Below are 18,592 nucleotides of genomic sequence, written 5' to 3'. Positions count from 1 at the left end.
GCATGGAAATGTAATAGCAACCCAAAAATGAGCAGCATGGGATTAAGTTTGTCTAATATCTTCTGCTTTGGAAAGGTGTTTTTATGATTACTGGCATGACTACAGAAGTTCTCATTCTATCACTTCTTTTCCTTTCTTTTTTTTTTTTTAAGTGTGTTTTTCCAGGACCCATCAGCTCCAGGTCAAGTAGTTGTTTCAATCTAGTTGGTGTGTGTGTGTGTGTGTGTGTGTGAAGCTCAGAGTGGCCTATGTGGGGATTGACCAGCAACCTTGTTGTTAAGAGCACTGTGCTTAACCAATGGAGCTACTGGCCTCCCCAACTCCTTTTCTTTCACCACTTCATAATTTGGATGTTTAAAAACATTACTCCTCACAAACTTTTTAAAATTGTGATATATAATTTCCATGCCCACTTACTCAGAGACCATCCTCCTATACACTGCTTGTCAACATCTTGTGTTTCTCTTTCCTATAAAAGAGCTGCAGTATAGACTTTACAAATAAATGTAAAAGATGAACAGATGAAGACTCTTACTTCATAGTTGCACATATTTTTGAACAAACAAGACAAGAATGTTATTATCTGGCTGTTTGAAGAGTATTTTTTCCTCCATAAAAACTGATAGCATGGTATTTGAGGATTGTTTAAAACTACACGTCTACACCCAGCACATGCTACAGAAACTAAAGTAAAAATGAGCTTCCATGCTAATGATGAAGGAAGAGATTAGCACTCTAGAGGTGTTCAACCAAATCTACAGCTGGATCTACAGACCAAGAATTAGGAAGACAGAGGGATAACAACAATAACAGCAACAACAATAGCTAGCATTTGCTGACGGTTTCTCACGCCAAGGTAGTGTGTGGTGTGCTTTGCGTGGGTTATTCAATGGAATACTTTCAATGGCCCTGTGAGGTCAGTAGCATTCATATTTCCAGTTCGTAGAGGAAAGGCAAGGCTCACAGAGATCAAAAAATTTGCTCAATGTTACAAGCCCAGTCTTTGGCGGGCCTGCCTCATTCCAGAGCTTTCAACCACTAGCCAGGTAGTCAACCCACCTATAAACTGAAACCCAGAGGTCTGAAGTCCAGCCAGTAAGTGGTAGAACTGGATATATGTGAATATATATATAGTATATCGATGCTAAACTACAAAGCAATTATAGTAAAATAATTATCCTTTAGTAAAAAGTTAATGGAACTCTGGGCTAGCTAGAAAGTAATTAGTAAATTACAACAGAAATTAAGGTTAACGTTCTACCCTGGCATGGAAAGGTGAAAGGGAGAGTTGTAGAGAAGGTTAATTATCAGAATCTACATCACATCGGCAAGAGGTAGATTTGATCTTGAATGACTATTACTAATAACCATACAGACATGGGCTTCATTAGGACAACAAATTTCCTGATCTAAATGAAATCTCCCTAAAACCATTCATTCTCTGCACCCCCTCCACACCCCCCCCAATACACACTCCCTTCTCTTTTTCTCTGATGTATATTGATTAAAGCAATTTTCTGACAACTAATTTATCACCGCAAGTATATGGTTATAAGTAAAGTTATCAATTATTAAATGAAGTATAGCTTTCATTTATACATTGACAATCCTTTTTTTTAACAGTGTCTTAAATGATTTTTATTTATTTAAATCAGTTCTTCTTGACCCCAGTAACTTTGGAAAAACCCAAAGGACTTTTACTAAAAATGAAGCATTGTTCCCATGCACTAAGATGAGAGGAGGCTTGTTCTACACTGTTCCAATTCCCTAGAAGGCCTCTGCCTTCCCTGCTGTGCCCCTGCCACCCGACATGAATTGCTCTAAACCACAGCCATTTTAAGGGAACCTGATAATGTCCCTTCAAATATTTGAATATTGGACAGGAAGTAAAATATAAGAGGAGAGCCGAGCTAACGGGAGAGCAAGAGAGCTCTTGGACCTGACCAGACATTCTGTGCTGAGCCACCTCGGCAACCAGAGGCCTAAGCAGCAGCTGCCAGCATGTTTAATCAACACCAAGCACTTTTTTGAGCTTCTACAATGTGTTCAGTCTATTCTGTGCTTAGACTAAAGAAGTTAGACATAGTTTCCACCTTCAAAAAAACCTGTGAAAGGATGAATTCATCATTGTGTAATAGATGTCTTCCAGGCCAACGACTTGAGGTAAAGTCAGATAGCAGGCAGGCAGCTAACACATATTCCCTGGTTGGGCCCACCCAGCTTTTCCACAGGAAACTCGTCCAAATCTCTTCTTCTGGGTCCCAGGGGTTGGAGGCTCAAGGGTGAACCACACAATGCTTACTTTCTCCACATCACCACGCGGGGCCTGTATGCTTTCACAGCTCTCACCATGCTCTTCCATCTCTCATGCATCTACGTGTGCGGTCTCAGCTGGTGTCCTGGGCACCTAGCTGCTGTGGCCCATCCCACCCAACAAGACTGCACCTGCACAGAGGCCATCCCCACAGCAAATGTCCCCACCTGTCTGCCGCTGACAGAGCCAGCACAGAAAGCAAATGTGGAGAAGCAATTTCTCTCACCAGCATGGTGTCTTGTATCAAGACACAAAGCAGCACTTCACGTCTATCCTTTGGGTTTTCTATAGGAATATGATGGTAGAAATTTTCATTTCAGTGGGTCTTGATTCAGCTGCTATATTGTTAACATTCAGGCACTTGTCTGAAGAAAACCAAAGTGTCCCCATACCTCTGGCCACCCAATGTCCCTCTCCTTCAGCCCTGAGTTTTTATTACTAATGCCTGCTCTCTACCCAGCTGTGACAATCTCCTTTTCTCTCATTACTGTTCCTGAATGGATTGACAGGTAGCCCTTGTTACTGTAGGGCCATGTAGTTCTGAGAACAGAGGTCTACGTCCATTTAATGCTCAGCTCCAATAAGTCCATCTGTGCTTCCCAAGAAACTCCTCTGCTTTGAGCAAATAAAACCTTTCTGGTGGGCCCCGCCCATCAACTGTGTAAAACGGCTGCCAGTTGTGACATATCAGCCTTAGACATGCAATGCACACTGAGGTCCTCATGACCCTAGTTAATTATATAGGAACCTTTCACACCATGTCTTCTGTTTTGCTGTTTCAGATAAAGGAATATTCATTATCCAAAGCGAGAGCCTCAACAAATGCATTCAAGCAGGCAAATCTGTTCTGACCTTGGAAACCTGCAAACCAGCAAACAAGTACATGCTATGGAAATGGGTTTCAAACCATCGCCTCTTTAACATAGGAGGCAGCGGTTGCCTGGGCCTGAATTTGTCTGATCCCCAGCAGCCGTTAAGCATATATGAATGTGATTCCACTCAGGTGTCCCTGAGGTGGCACTGTAACAGGAAGACGATCACCGGCCCGCTCCAGTACATGGTCCAGGTGAAGCATGACGACACGCTGGTGGCCTCATGGAAATATCTTCATAAATGGATTTCCTACATGTCAGGTGGTGGAGGCATTTGTGAATATCTGCACAAAGGTAAAAAGTAATTCCAACCAAAGTACTCATGAAATGATATAGTTAGAAAGTTTGCCCCTGAGTAAAGATTTGTAAATACATTACATGAAAGAGGCACACAGCCCTCAGAAACTCCATGGACTTCTGCTAAATACATTTTAGTTGCTTACTCGCTTATTGTGAAAGGATTACCGGAGTCTGGGAATGGATTTGCTAACTTCTGCTAAAGGAGCAGAGCTTCTCAGAAGTTAAAGGTATCAGAGGAGGAAACATTTAACTTTGGGAATCAGTGGGAAAGAGGACAACAGGAAAAGAGTGAGAAAGAAAATGAAGGTAGGAGGAAAAGATCTTTGAAGTTAAAGATTTGGTAGGGCGAGTATAAGAAAGTCTCCTGCCACCATCTCTCTTGGAGAAACTTGGTCTCGCAGATGGAGTGCGTCTGCAGAACAACTCAGGGCCTCCAATGCCTGCATGGTGCCCATTTGAAGGTCAAGTTACAAGGCATTTAAACACAGACTTGTCAGGGGTTATTTGGTGTGTGCCAAGGAATGGGAAAGCATGGTCTGGGAGTTGGGAGGGCTTTCATTTTTCATAGTTCTGTAATACTTGGCATTTTTAAACAGAAAAAACAACAATAGAAGAAAGAAATCAGCATAGTTAAATTCCGACACCCCAACCTTGTTTCTCAGATTTTGTATTGTAGTGCCCTTCATTCATCCATTCATCTATCCATTCATCATTTATCAACATTTACTGAGGGCTGTTTCTCAGGCATAGTGGCCAACAGAACAGATGTGGTCCCCACCTTCATGGAGCTCTGTAAAATTGTGCCTTAAGGAGAGCATATCTTTCTAAGAATCTGTACCAGTCCTAGGAAGCAGAGCAAGGAACTCCTAAGATCCAAGGCAGGACTACAAAACATGAGTAAAAAGGGATGGAGCTAAGAACAAACTATTTTTAGGACTCACTGCAATGAAGCAAGTGCTGCAAACCAGCTCTCTCCACATAACCTGCAATTCTAAGGAAGAACTGACATTTTGCTTTATGTTAACATTTTAGCTATACACCCACACTCACTTGCACGCAGGGGAAGACTGAAGAGAAGGCAGGAACTGAAACCAGAGGCTGTGTCCTGAAACACCAGTAGTTCCTAAACAGCCTTAACCTCTAGCACTGGTGATGCTGAGTGAGCTCAGTCCAGCTCCTGCCAATTGTGGGAAAGTGGTTGAATCCCCATAGCCAGTCCTTTCCCTCCTGGACCTATCGCCTTAGTTGAGGGTGGCCCTGATCCTTCTCACCACAGTAACCGCCACAGTTGAGGCATGAAAAGGTGTTTCCTGCTGAAGGCCAAGGATAGTGGCCAAGGATTATTGAAATACTCCGAGAAACCTGCCAGCTGGCCATCTTGGCACTGTCGTCTCTCCTAGATGACTGGAGGCCTCTCTGCCATCTCACTTTGCCCCCTCACTGCGAGGGCCCTGTTTGCCAAACTGCACCCTAGTGAGCCTTTAAAAATGGAAATCTGATCATGTTCTTCCCCATTCAAAACTCTCTAGTGACGTCCCACTAACCTCATAGTAAAGGCCAAAGTCCGTGACGTGGCAGAGCCGGCCTCTGTGAGCCGGCGCTCCAGTACTGCCCTGATTCCACCCCCATCGCACCTCCATGCTCTTCCACATTCATCCCACACACGTTCTTGTTGCAAGTTCCCTCTAAGTGCTGTTCCTTCTGCCAAAACAACCCTGTTCCAAATACTTGCTCCTTCACTTTACCTAGTTCTTATTCAGAGGCCTTCACTAACCACCAATCTTAAATAGGGCGCCTCTCCCTCTTCACATACACACAACACACACACACACACACACACTCACACTCACACACACACACAGAGTCATTGTCTTCTTACCCTATTTTGTTTTTTATCATGGTACTTAATGCTACAAGAAATGATATGTTTACTTGTATATTTGCTTTCTTATTGCCTCCCCCCACTAGAACAGAAGCTCCCTATGAAAGGGAACTTTCGCTGGTTTGTTCACTATTATAACCCCAGGGCTGGACACATTCAATACTCAATAAGTATTTGCTGGATGAACAAATTCATAGAAGCACTTGAAGCTCAGATGCTGAATACTGATGCCTTTGGGGAGTGGAAGATATTGTAAAGTAAAACCTCCGTTAACTTTTTTGCTTTATCCTTTCACAAATATGTACGCTCTGTAGCAGAGCACCACAGTGAATAACAAGTAGGATACATATATGAACACTCCATGTATGAGCGTATCCTCCGAACCCAGCACTAAGCCTTGCCCTTGTACCCTCGCTAGACGGTAAGGTCCTGAGGGTTGTCTCTGCCATTGCTAGGGCTATAGGTTTTGTAGGTTTTCAGTCACTAAAGAAAAGGCATTCACTCTATGACAGTTTCCAAAGATCAAGGTGGCATAATACTTATTTGAATTTGTCCTTTTTTTCTCCTAGATGTGTATACACTCAAAGGGAACGCCCACGGGACACCATGCATATTTCCCTTCCAATACAACCACCAGTGGCACCATGAATGCACCCGAGAAGGGCGGGAAGACAGCTTACTGTGGTGTGCCACCACCAGCCGCTATGAAAGAGATGAGAAGTGGGGATTTTGCCCAGATCCCAGTAAGAATGAAATCTTCTCTTCTTCATACATCATGCATGAATCAAGGCTGATTAGAAAGTTATCTGTATCTAAAGAAAGCACTGAGATTGATATATTGAAGTCTGAATGAGCAGTCTGATTCCATTTCCCCAGATTTGATTTGGGGTTTGTTTTTGCCTTGAAAAGACAATCCTGACGTATATTCCTTTTCTTTCCTTACATTCCAAAGATGTTAATTAGCCATTGTTCATTAAGCTCAGTATATAAGGATACTTTAACTGGAATCAAATTTTAATTGATCTCATTAATCCTGGCTTCCAGGCAAAATACTGAAAACAAACCTGAATGCGTACAAAGTTCAGTTATCCTTTCAATCTGTATTTTTTTGTGAGTTGCCTCAATGTCTCCGTGTCCAGACTGCTTGTCTTGCCATTGTCAAGTCCAGGATCAGCTGGCCCCTTGATGACCTTTCTAAAATGGCAGTTGCCTTCATTATTTCTCGACAATGACTGCCCATCTTGGTCCCTGTTCCTTACTACTCGATTTCTAGGTATAACCTTAAAATCTTTTTCTCTTCTTAACTTGATTTTCAAGGTCCAGTGACAGCTGCAATGCTATAACATTTTTTTTCAGTTATTATTTTATTATTTTATTTTATTTTTATTGAGCTAAAAGTTTTCCAATGGTTCCTAAGTATTAGGGAATATTTACATATACCTTCTGCTTTCTATATTTAATTTCTTTTACCTAGGTTCCTCAGAGTCAGAGTATAGCTTTTACAATCTCCATATCTTCCATGCCTACCTCCTCTCTACAAATATAAATACATTTGAAACAAAAGCAAATTGAAGAGATTAACTTCAAAGAATCTGATTTATAAGTTATCTGTAGAATTGTTTTCTGATCTAAGAGCCAGTCTGGCGTAGTGAATAAGAAAGAGTATAGGCTCTGAAACGGGGAAGACCAAGATTGGAATCCTTATTCCCAATGATGAGATCTTTAGTTTCATTTTCTGTACCATAAAACAGAGATAAAAACAATACCTATTAGGGTTATTGAGAGGATCCAATTAAGTAATGCATCTCCGGCACTTATCATAGTACCTGGTATGTGATAAGCACTCACCAGGATTAACCGTCATCATCATCATCATCATCATCATCATCATCATCATCATCATTACCATCATATCGGCATCAAACCTAACTTATCCTTTTAGCACACACTTCTGAATCGATGACTCTTCTTCTTTATTCTCTGCCAGGAGCACTAAGAGTGTTAGGGGTGAATACCAAGAGTGTTAGGACTTAAGACCCTCCCTTCAAAGACTTTGGCATCTAGGAGAATACAGGACAGACAGGTTTGCTCTATGCCAGAAAATGCAGGCTATATCTGCTATGATGCTCTACAATCACCTGGGGGGAGGGGGGAGTTAAAAATGCATATCTTAGCCCCCTCTCAGGGATGTAGTGGGTCCAGGCTGTGAGACCCAAGCATCTGCATTTTTGACAAGTGGCCCAGGTCATCCTGCTGCAGATAATTCTTCATCAGACAATTCATAAGCCCGGTTTCAAAGTCTCTAATTCTATGCAACATACTATATCTATCTATCTATATTCAGGCATGATATTAAGACATTTAGGGTTTTTTAAAAAAAGACATTTAACAACCAATATGGTATGTGCTTTTGACCCATCCAAGTGGGGACCTTAATGTGAGGGTTAGGAGACCAGGAGTCCCACTGCTGGCATTAACCCCTTGGCTGCTGGAATGTGAGGAGATGAGGTGAAAGGGGAGGTACAGGGGAGACTAGGGCAGCAAAGGGCACTCAAGGAGCTCAGAAGAGCAGCTAGTCATGAACCAGGATGAAATTATTTCTTTATTGAAAAATACTGTCAGAGCATCAGCCTTCTCTATCTAAATTTGAATGCATGTATGTGCAGGCAACCCCTAAACTTCTTGGATTCTGAATTAGATGTCTTATTATTAGCATCATCTTCTCTTTCCATTTCTATCTCTCATAGATGTCATTATTAAAAAATAAATAAACCAATACTAATAAAATTAATGTGCATTTCACTTTACCCTAATACTAGGGACATTTTTTTTAAACCACAGTATTTTCCTTGAGGTTCAGCAGAGAGCGCTGTCACCACCGTCCTTTGTCAGATTAGCCAGTTATGGTTTTCCAGGTAGAAGCCTGTGTTTAGTGATGCTCCGGGCTCCTCCCTCTCCATACCATCGATTTGTTCAGCTTCCTACAGCTCAAAGGCTTCCTCTGACAGCCTGCCAGATTCCAGCTCTCCTGACCTTTACCATAACCGGCAGAGATCATGTTTATTTCTACAGTACTAAATTACAATACCAATTTTCTTCCTTTCTCATTACTTTTGGTTCCTGGTGGCCAACATAACTTAAAATGATGTGTCAGAGACTGAAACTTCAGCAAGCTGCTGATAGCTCTTTCCATTCCATGGGGATAAGATATAGAGGACCGCATGGACTAAAGATTTGTCCTTCTGTATCTCATCTTTCTTACATGGAAGTATTTTTAGTATCTCAATGTAAAATTATGCTGCCTTTTTGAAAAGGTTGATTGTAAGTGAGCAAAAACTTAAATTTAGCATTAATAAACACAAACACACTAGCAGTGAGGGATGTGAGAAAACATCTGTGACTACAGATCTTCAGGAACAAAGATGGTCTATAGGAATCTCTCTGGGTTTGTTTCAAGGCAATCCTAGGACATGCTAGGCCCTTCTTGGTTGTGTGCTTTGCACGGCTGGAGAGTCATGCTTAGTTAGTTTGAGATTTTCTTTTAGGATTTCAACCTTCGGAATGATCTGATTGTTCTTGAACCTGGCTATGAACAAAGTATGGTGTGGCGGGGCATGATAGGTAAAGCCTTTGTAATTGCTTATGATCAGGCCTAAAACATTATCCATAGGTTTTTAAGAGGAGTTAGACTTCTCACTGGTAAGGACAGACTTGGAGGATAAGAGAGAAAGTGGGGTGTTAATTAAGACCCCAGCTTTCTGCATAGCTAAATTAATGGAGATACAGATTTGGGAGAGAAAACCAAGCATTCAGATGGGGACATGTTATTTGTTGAGTCAAGCATGTGGAGACGTGGAGTAGGCAGTTAGACATAAAGGTCTCTATATATTTGAGAGTTACAGGAGAGGGATTTATGGGAATAGGTTAAATAGTCTGGAACATGTATAAAACAAATAGGAAGGGGATTCAGGACCAAGTATTAAGACCTCACATTTAGTTTAAGTAGAGAAAACTGAACCAGCCAAAGACACCAAGAAAGGGCAGCCATAGAGGTAAAAGGGTGGCCAGGCATGTGAAGTCAAGAAAATAGAGTATATCAGCAAGGAGAGGGAGGGAGCTCAACTTGCCAAATGCTTTCAAAGGACCTGATTTGACAAAGTCTGAAACTAAATGTTTGCTGGATTTGTCATTGGCAATATGGAAGTCATTGATGGCCTTAACAAGATATCTTCTAGTTGCCAGATTGAGTGGGTTAAAGAGTAAATGGAAAAACAGAAAACAAGGGAACACTTCCCAATTCATTCTATGAGGCCACTATTACCCTGATACCAAAACTAGACAAAAACATCACAAGAAAAGAAAACTAAAGCACAATATTTCTTATAAATATAGATGGAAAAAAACTTCAACAAAACACTAGCACAAAGAGCCCAACAACATATAAAAAGAATTGTACACCATGAACAAGTGGAATTTATCCCAAGAATGCAAGATTGATTTAAAATCTGAAATCAATTAATGTAACACCCATATCAATAGGATAAAGGACAAAAACTACATGATAATATAGAAAACATTTGACAAAATTTTATACTCCCCCATGAAATGAAAAACACTCAGAAAAACTAGAAATAGAAAGGAATTTCCTCAACTGATAAATAAAATCTATTAAAAAAACAAATAGCCAATATACATAATGGTGAAAGACTGAATGTGTTCCCCCTAGAATCAGGAATAAGACAAGGATGTCTGCTCTCATTTCTATTCAACATTGTACTGCAGGTTCTAGCAAAGGCAAGTAGACAAGAAACTGAAATCAAAGCCATCCAGATTGGAAAGAGAAGTAAAACAATCTCTGTTTACAGATGACATGATCTTGCGTATATAAAATCCTAAGGAATCCACTAAAAAACTATAAGAACTAATAAAAACATTCAGCAGATCACAAGATACAAGATCAATATATAAAAATCAGTTGTATATTATTACAGTAGCGATGAACAATCCAGAAATTAAATTAAGAAAACAATTCCATTTATAATAGCATCAAAAAGAATAAAATACTTAGGAAGCCATTTAACAAAAGCAATAGTAAAAACTGATGCAGTAAAAACTACAAAACAGTTTAAAGAAATTTTAAAAACCTAAATCAGTGGAAAGATATCCCATGTACATGGAATCAGAAGACTTAATATCGTTAAGATGGTACTATTACAGCAATCTCTATCAAAATTCTAGCTGGTTTCTTTGCAGAAATTGACAGGCATATCCTATAATTTACATGGAAATTCAAAGGACCCAGAAGAACAAACAATCATGAAACACAACAAAGTTGGGGGACTTACACTTCCCAATTTCAAAACTTATACAAAGTTACTGTAATCAAAACAGTGCAGGATGGTCAAAATGGAATAAAATTGAGAGTCCACATTTATGGTTAATTGACTTTTGGCAAGGATGCCAAGACAACTCAATAGGGAAAGAATAGTCTTTTCAACAAACCGATTGAGGAGGAATGGGGATTGACTGCTAATCGATACTAGGTTTCTTCTGGGGGTGATGAAAGTGTTCTAAAATTGACTGTGCTGATGGTTGCTCCATGTTTTCAATATACTAAAACCATTGAATTCTATATTTTAAATGTGTGCATTCTATGGTACATTACATTATATCTCAATAAAACTTCATTTTTAAAAAGAGTAAATGAGAGATGAGGAATTAGAGATAGAGTACAAAAGTATGTGCCTAAGTGGGGTAGAGAGAAGGCAGTGACTGGATGAGGAGGCCAAGCGAGGGAGTTTTGTTGTTTCTTATGTTTTAAGGACGAGGCGTGGTCAGCCATCTTTGAATGCATCTGGAAATGATCTAACAGAGAGAGGTTAAAGATACAGGAAGTGAAAGCAACTGGCAGAGTATATATGGTCTCTCAAAAGACAGATTCTAGGTGGACAGACTGGCCTTTCATAGATGTAAAGACAGTTTCTCCATTGGAGGGAAGAGGGAAAGGTAATACAGGTCCAAGAAAGTTGATGGGTTAGGTGATGGAAGCAAAGGAGGAGAAATTAGTCCAGTGCTTGTGGGCTTTCTCAGAGAAGGTAGGAGTGAGAGGTTTGGACAAGAGGAAAGTCACGAAATGGGAATTGTGGCTGAACAGACTTACTAGAGAAAACTAGTAATGTTTCCAAGTGGTAGTGAGGATGGTTGATAATGAATTCATCGGAATGATTTTCTTTGGCAGTGCTCATCTGTTAGGGGCAGGCACAGAGAAGGCAGGTGATTGAGTTCCTCTATTGAAACGGTGTCCCCTAAAGTCACCAATAGACTCAGTCCTCATCTTACTCAGAGTCAGCAATAAGTCACAAAATTGACACCATCTCTTTCTTGGGTTTCTGGAACCCACACTCACTAATTTTTCTCTTTCTTGTGTGGCCATCACTTCTCAGCTTCCTTGATGACATATTCTCCTTTACCCATAACTTTTAAATGCTGATGGGCAAACTGGAGGAATACATGAAAAAGAGGAACATGGTACCTGCTTTCCTGATACTTACATTTTATCAGAAAAAACAAACAAACACAGATAATCAACAGTAAATCACATAATGCATCATTTAAATTTCATTGTGATCAGGGCTACCAAGGGACATGTAAGGCATTGAGAATGTATAGCAAGAAGTCCTGACTTGGCCTGGTATCTCTTGTACGTGAGATTTATGAACATAACACTTTACAGGAAGCACATATTCAATAGTTATTTGCTGAGTATATGAAAGAGCAAGTGGAGAAGGAAATAGTAACTTTACATATTGGAGTTACTCTAATGGTATAAGAATTCGTTTTTTAAAGAATTCAACAATTTTAAAAAGTGGAAAGAAACAGTACACCTGGGACAATGGCAAAGCTGTATCCTTAAGGGAGAAAAAGAGGACACATTAACAGAGAAAAGGGGATGTCTGAATCTCAGTCATAACCCATGATAAAAACCAGTGCTGACAGAAATACACTTTAGTTCATTAAGAAAGGTGCATTTTGGGAGGGAGAATATCACCTATTTATAACATCATGCAAACGATTTGGGTAATTTCTCATCAAATAATAGGAGATTCAAAGATATACACACACAGTTGCTTCTTGCAAGGAATTCATGATTTAGCAACAGAAGAGATCATATAAAAACAACCAAAGATGCAAAGAAATATAACAATAGGATTCTAGCCCTTATAATTTTTCAAGGTAATTAAATGTACGTGAGACACCAGCCTTCAATCTTGCATTTTCAGTATCTTGGAAAGAGAGATTATATATGAAAAACCTAGGTAACTAAAAATAAATGAATGCAAAATCCCCAGGCCACGATGCAAGCCTGTGCCAAATGGGTTCCCAGAGAGCAGTCTCTGAGGCAGAGATTAACCTGCAGGAGGTTTCTTGGGCAGTGTTCTCAGGATCGATACATATTGAAAAGAAGAAAGAAAGCAGGATTGGCAGAATTGTGATGCAGGCCTGACTGGCCCTATAAGATATTTTCAAGCTAGATTTGCCCCTAGTTGGAATGAGAGGAGGGGTTTCTAGCCCTGAGCTGACCAGTCATGGTTTACCAGCAGACTTTGAGAAAGCAGAGTAACATTGGGCAGAGACTCTTCAACCAAGGAAATCCTTGAAGAAGCCTTAATGTTGAGAGATGTCTGCTGGCAGCTGGGAAAATAAGGCCTTTAGTCCTGAAGGGATATCAAGACAGCACATCATAACACCTGGCCCAGGGTAGCATTTTCATTCCATTTGTTACCATAAAACCTTCCACTAAGACCCATGGAGTGACATGCAGTCCACTTAGAGAAGCAGAGAGATGACTACTGTCTGCCTACACAGAAGTACAAATGCTTATATTTTAGTTAAAACTAAATTCCAAAGACAAATGAACTTACTTAGGAGAATATGAGCACCTGTTGCAAACATTTGACTGGAAGTTTTCTTTCAATTAAGCTTAAGAACAGGCACAGATAATCCAAAACCAAGGGAAATCTAACCAAACAAGGCTATATAGAGGAGATCCAAGATGGCAGAGTAGATAAACACTGTGCCTGCATACTTCCATGAACACATTAAAATTACAACTAAATTATGGAACAATCAACCTGGAGAACCACCTGAAGTTTGGCCAAACAGAAGTTTTATAACTGAAAATACAAAGAAGCAGCCACGTTGAGACTGGTAGTAGGGGTGGAGATGCAAAATGGGCCACAAACCTCCATGTGGCAGTTGAGAATCAGGAGGGATATCTCCGCAGCACAGGTTCCCTCCAGAGGAGAGAGAGACCCCACATGAGGCCCCCAGCCCAGAGCACTGGTGCTGAGAAGAGGCTCCCCTACAATATCTGGCTGTGAAAAACAGAGGTGGGACATCCAGTTGGGACAAAAGGCTGCAGGAAACCCAGATGTCCTCTTAAGTGGCCCATGCACAGACTCTAACTCGCAGACACTCATCCTGAGCTGAGAGATGGTGGAGGGACGGTGACTCGGAAGGTGCCGGAGGCATACGGGGACAGACTGAGGTGTGTGGCCTCAGTATGAGAGCCATTTTCCCTGTGAGGGGTCCTGCTTCCATGGAGCTGGCACATGGGTGCCATCTTTTCTGTGTTAAGACCACCCACACAGGCCAAATTTGAATCTGATTGGTCTGGTGAGCTCTGCCAACTCACTGAGCCCCGCCTCACCCAACTCCGCCAATGCCAGAGGCACTTTCTTCACGAGCAGCCAACTCCACCCACAGTGCACTCTTTCTTGGAAAACTAGCAGAGTCCAGCAGGCCCCAGGCAGGCTGCAATTGCGTCAGTGTGCTGAGACTTTTGCTGACTCACTCCAAGCTCAGCACTGACACCAACCAGAATTTACATTAACCTGGTAACCACACTCTTCCCACTCTAGTGACTCCCTAAAACACTGCCTCACCCAAATTGCATACCACATGAGGCTCTATCAACAGCTGAACCTTAAAGGAGCCAGCAGGTGGCCAGGGTATCCTGACTTTTTGTGGAGCTACCCCAGGCTGGGTAATGGTGACAGCCATGTCAGTTCATAGCATGACCTCTCCCATGTTCTTCCAGGTTTATCACAGGCAGCAAACAACTGTAGATCACTTTATAGCTCCTATCAGGTAGCCCCTGACCAGTCACAGAAAGTGAGTGACCTGGACCTGCAGTAGAGCCCCTCCTAAGAGGCCCCAGAACAAACATACTTGGAGGTTGGCTTCAGACCACAGCAAAGCACCGCCCAATTAGCACCACAAGAGGCACACACAAAGGGGAGTCTCAACAGGCACCAAACCCACTAGGTCAAATCCCACTCAGTGGGGTAAGCGCCCCCCGCCCCACAGCAGCCCGTAAGCTGTGGACTTGGCCAAACCCCACAGCCGATCAGCCTGAGGGTCCACCCCACCCACTGACTTGGCCAATAGCAATCAAGGCTCAACTATAACAGGAGGGCACATACAACCCACACAGGTGACCAGGGAGGCTGTGCCAGGACCCCACAGGACCTGTATTGTCCTGTGGATCACACTATGGGAAAGTCTTTTTTAGATTTTAGCAGATTTCCTGTCCATCAGTTACATTGATGCTATAGCACGGTTCACATTTTCTATATTCTGAAATTCTTTGGCTGAGTTTGATTGTTCATGGAATTCTCGTAGCTGCTTAGTTTACCTTGAGTTTTGATTTAAAAATTAAGCAAAAGCACCCAAACCAGGTCTTCATTTTCAATAAATTTCAGATTTCAGAACCACATTTCATTCTTTATTATACTTTAAGCACATTATGCAATCCTTGGTCAATGTTTTATAAGCAGGTTTTGCTTTTCTTCCTTTTGGCTGAAAGAACTTTCTTAAAATAAATATCAGTGTTCCTATTCTCAATACTTATTTGAAAACTATTCATTATAGACTCATATTTCAACTGTATCCTTTATTTCCTCTAACATTTTGGTATTTGGGAGGGTGGGGAAAGCCTTTTGAAACAATATTTGCGTCTATCTCAATTAAACATTTAAATACATACAGCTTTCAGTATGAATTTCTAAATAATTGCTTTTTAAAGAACTCATGTGTTTATTTTCACAAATATTTCTATTTTCTTTTCTTAAAAATGGCTTCTGTTATTTTCCCAGAAAGGATCAGGGATTCTTTAAGGATAATTTCTAGAATTTCCTTTTAATCTTGAAAGAGTTTAACTATAAGTGCCAATGGGATAACAATGCAAATTTCATCATAGAGACCAAATCAAGAATCAATAAGGCACTGACGTTTTAGATTGTTAAGTTTAGGTTGGAAGCCAGATTCACTCCGTTCTAATTTCTTTTAGAAATATATTGCTGTATAGGTAAAGTAATACTTTACTTAATGTTTCAATGGACTTTGTTTGCAGCATCTGCAGAGGTGGGTTGTGATGCTGTCTGGGAGAAAGACCTCAATTCACACATTTGCTACCAATTCAACCTGCTTTCATCTCTATCCTGGAGCGAGGCACATTCTTCATGCCAGATGCAGGGAGGTGCTTTACTAAGTATCACAGATGAGGCTGAAGAAAATTTCATAAGGAGTAAGTAGGTGAACATTGCTATTGATACAATTAAAATGACTGTTGTTAACAATTACATCCATGTATGCAATGATATATTCTGGGGGGGAAAAGTTCCTTGGAAAATATTTTTCTTTTATTCATATTGTCCAAACTCACACCCAGAATTCTGACTGGAACCGCAGGCCATCCCATTTAGCACCCAGTCATGTCTTCCTTGTTTTCTCCCCGTTGGAGTAGAGAAGTTAAGTCCCCAGCAGGAGACTTAAACCCAGGAGAGTTTGCTGCTCAAGCAGTTGAATCTGGGAGACTTTGAAACTTAAATACAAATTCCTGCTCTTCTAGAGATCTTAGCCATTCAGTTTCCATTAGTAAATAATCAAGTCATTCATTCATTCATTAAAATCTTACCTACTACTCACTGGGTGCAGGTACATTGGAGGCCTTCTGGTGGATGCCTGAGAACTTAAAACTTAGTTGGAAAAGCAAAAGCACACACATGGTAACTAACAGTATAAGAAAATAATATCAGATGCCAAAAAAGTTGTGCTAATGAGCTGGGTCTTGTGTTTCACCTATCACCTAAACTTTCCTCTTACTTCACCTTTAAAGATTAAATGTTTATATGTGTACATACAGACTTTTAAAATAATTTTTGGAAACATTTGAAAGTGTCACAAAACTAATCACTTTCATGAACAGTTTCTGACACTTTTTCCTAATTTTATTGCATGTGCAGTACATGTTTATTCAAGAGTAATTTTTAAATTTCAAGTAAAGAAAAACCAAAGAAAAGTGTCCCACAATTCCACAATCCAGAGATAACCATGTTTTTTCTGCAAAACATGGATACATACATAGTATTTATGAGAAATTGTACTGAGAGGTGGCCTGTTAGCTCAATTGGTTAGAGCGTGGCGCTGGTAGCACCAAGGTTGCCGGTTCGAACCCTGCATGGGCCCCTGTGAACTCTGTAAAAAAACAAAACAAACAAAAAAAACATGTGAGGATCTGTAGGAGCTGTGGTGCAGTGGTTAGGAGTAGAGGCCAGAGAGCCAGCCAGTCTGACAGAGAATCTTCTCCCATCCCAAGTGGAGAAGCATTTGCATTGCACATGGCCTTTATGTCCCAACCTGCTGTGGATCCCTTGGATCCAGTCTCCTCAGCTGGATTCCTGAGTGCCCACGCTGAGGTCACCAGACACACTTGTGGTAAGAGCACAGGTGGTAAGAGAAGGAAGACTTTCTGGGGGTGGCCCAGGACGCTTCCTCCTCCACCCTCTAAAACCCTTAAGTGAAGGAGTGCACACACATTAGAGGGTCTGACGTTTGTAACCATGCACTCTTGGATGGATAGATTGACGACCATTAAGAGGAAGCATTTCTGGATGCTTAGAACAAGCACTTCACAGCTGCTTGTTGTCACTGAGCCTTTAGAGAACTGCTGTTTCTCAAGACCGTGAGAGGCTGGCTTTTTTGACTCTGAAGCATCAGGGTGGGGTTTAGTAGCATTTAAACCCTCTTCTGTCATTGACTGGAGTTAATTTATGACTCCATGCTCCAGGAATAGGAAAACTAAAAAGAAGTGTAGCATTGATTTTTTCCCCCTCAAACTCCATGTTTCTCTTCATTTCAGAGCACTTGAGCAGCAAAGCAGTGGAAGTGTGGATGGGTCTGAATCAGTTGGATGAAAATGCTGGCTGGCAGTGGTCTGATAGAACACCACTCAACTATCTGAACTGGAACCCAGGTACCTGCAGCATTTTAACAGGTGGCGTCATCCCACAGCCTGAAACAGCAGTATTTCCTACATATGTGGAGGGCATATCATTTTGAAAGTGGTTTATAAAAATTTTTAAGCCTGACTTAATTCCAATAAGGCTTTTCCAGACAAGAAAGTGGAGGCCGAGAAGGTAAGCTACGTATTTAGCCAAGGTTGCAGGAGCATTTGGGTCACAGCCAAGATTTTAGTCAGCCATTTTAAAAAATGGCCACAAATAACAAAATATTTCTCTACTTTAAAACAATAAAATCAGTTGTTGCTATCTTTGGGAAATCATTCCATTGTCATGCCTGGACTTCAACGGCAAGATCATAGATATAACGTTTTAGGATTTACCATATATGCCAAAGAGAAGGGTCCTCTCCTTGATGCTAAAACTATATCTCAGTATATATTAAACTAACCGCTTTTGCTTCTAACGTTAAATACAGACATACTGTATTTTCAGAAATAAATTTTGAGCCATTTGTTGAATATCACTGTGGAACATTTAATTCATTTATGCCAAATGCCTGGAGAAGTCGGGACTGTGAGGCCACTTTGCCCTATGTATGTAAAAAATACCTAGACCACGCTGATCATGAAGTAGTCGGTAAGTGTTTTTATTTTGAGTTGTTCTCATGAGTTGCTACTCATCCTCTCAATATATTCAAATTCCTCTATTTTTTTGCAACTCATTTATTATTTAAATTAGTCAAGACTAGTTTTTATATAAATAAAAATGTGTAACTAGATAATATGTGTATTCCAAAGGCACCATGAATTTAACAAATGCATTTAGGTTTTTACTAAAAACTAAAATAAAGCAAACTAACGTAAACATGAAAAACGTTTTCTCTCTCTCTTTTTAAAAAATTTACATTCTTAGTCATTCT

The 18,592-nt window shown here is 40.7% G+C and overlaps 1 protein-coding gene across 1 annotated transcript in view; it reads left to right on the top strand.

The window, feature by feature from the left end:
* Positions 1 to 18,592, top strand: part of PLA2R1 (phospholipase A2 receptor 1) — a 100,594-nt gene that overhangs the window by 11,953 nt on the left and 70,049 nt on the right. Inside the window, exons 2-6 of the mRNA XM_081051918.1 lie at positions 3,097 to 3,480; positions 5,938 to 6,111; positions 15,783 to 15,956; positions 17,571 to 17,684; positions 18,166 to 18,309. Of these exons, the coding sequence (XP_080908044.1) occupies positions 3,097 to 3,480; positions 5,938 to 6,111; positions 15,783 to 15,956; positions 17,571 to 17,684; positions 18,166 to 18,309 (990 nt within the window). The remainder of the gene's footprint in view (positions 1 to 3,096; positions 3,481 to 5,937; positions 6,112 to 15,782; positions 15,957 to 17,570; positions 17,685 to 18,165; positions 18,310 to 18,592) is intronic.

The sequence above is a fragment of the Rhinolophus hipposideros genome (assembly GCF_964194185.1).
Source record: "Rhinolophus hipposideros genome assembly, chromosome: 6".
In the NCBI taxonomy this organism is placed as follows: domain Eukaryota; kingdom Metazoa; phylum Chordata; class Mammalia; order Chiroptera; family Rhinolophidae; genus Rhinolophus; species Rhinolophus hipposideros.
This window is presented reverse-complemented; position numbering and strand designations above follow the sequence as displayed.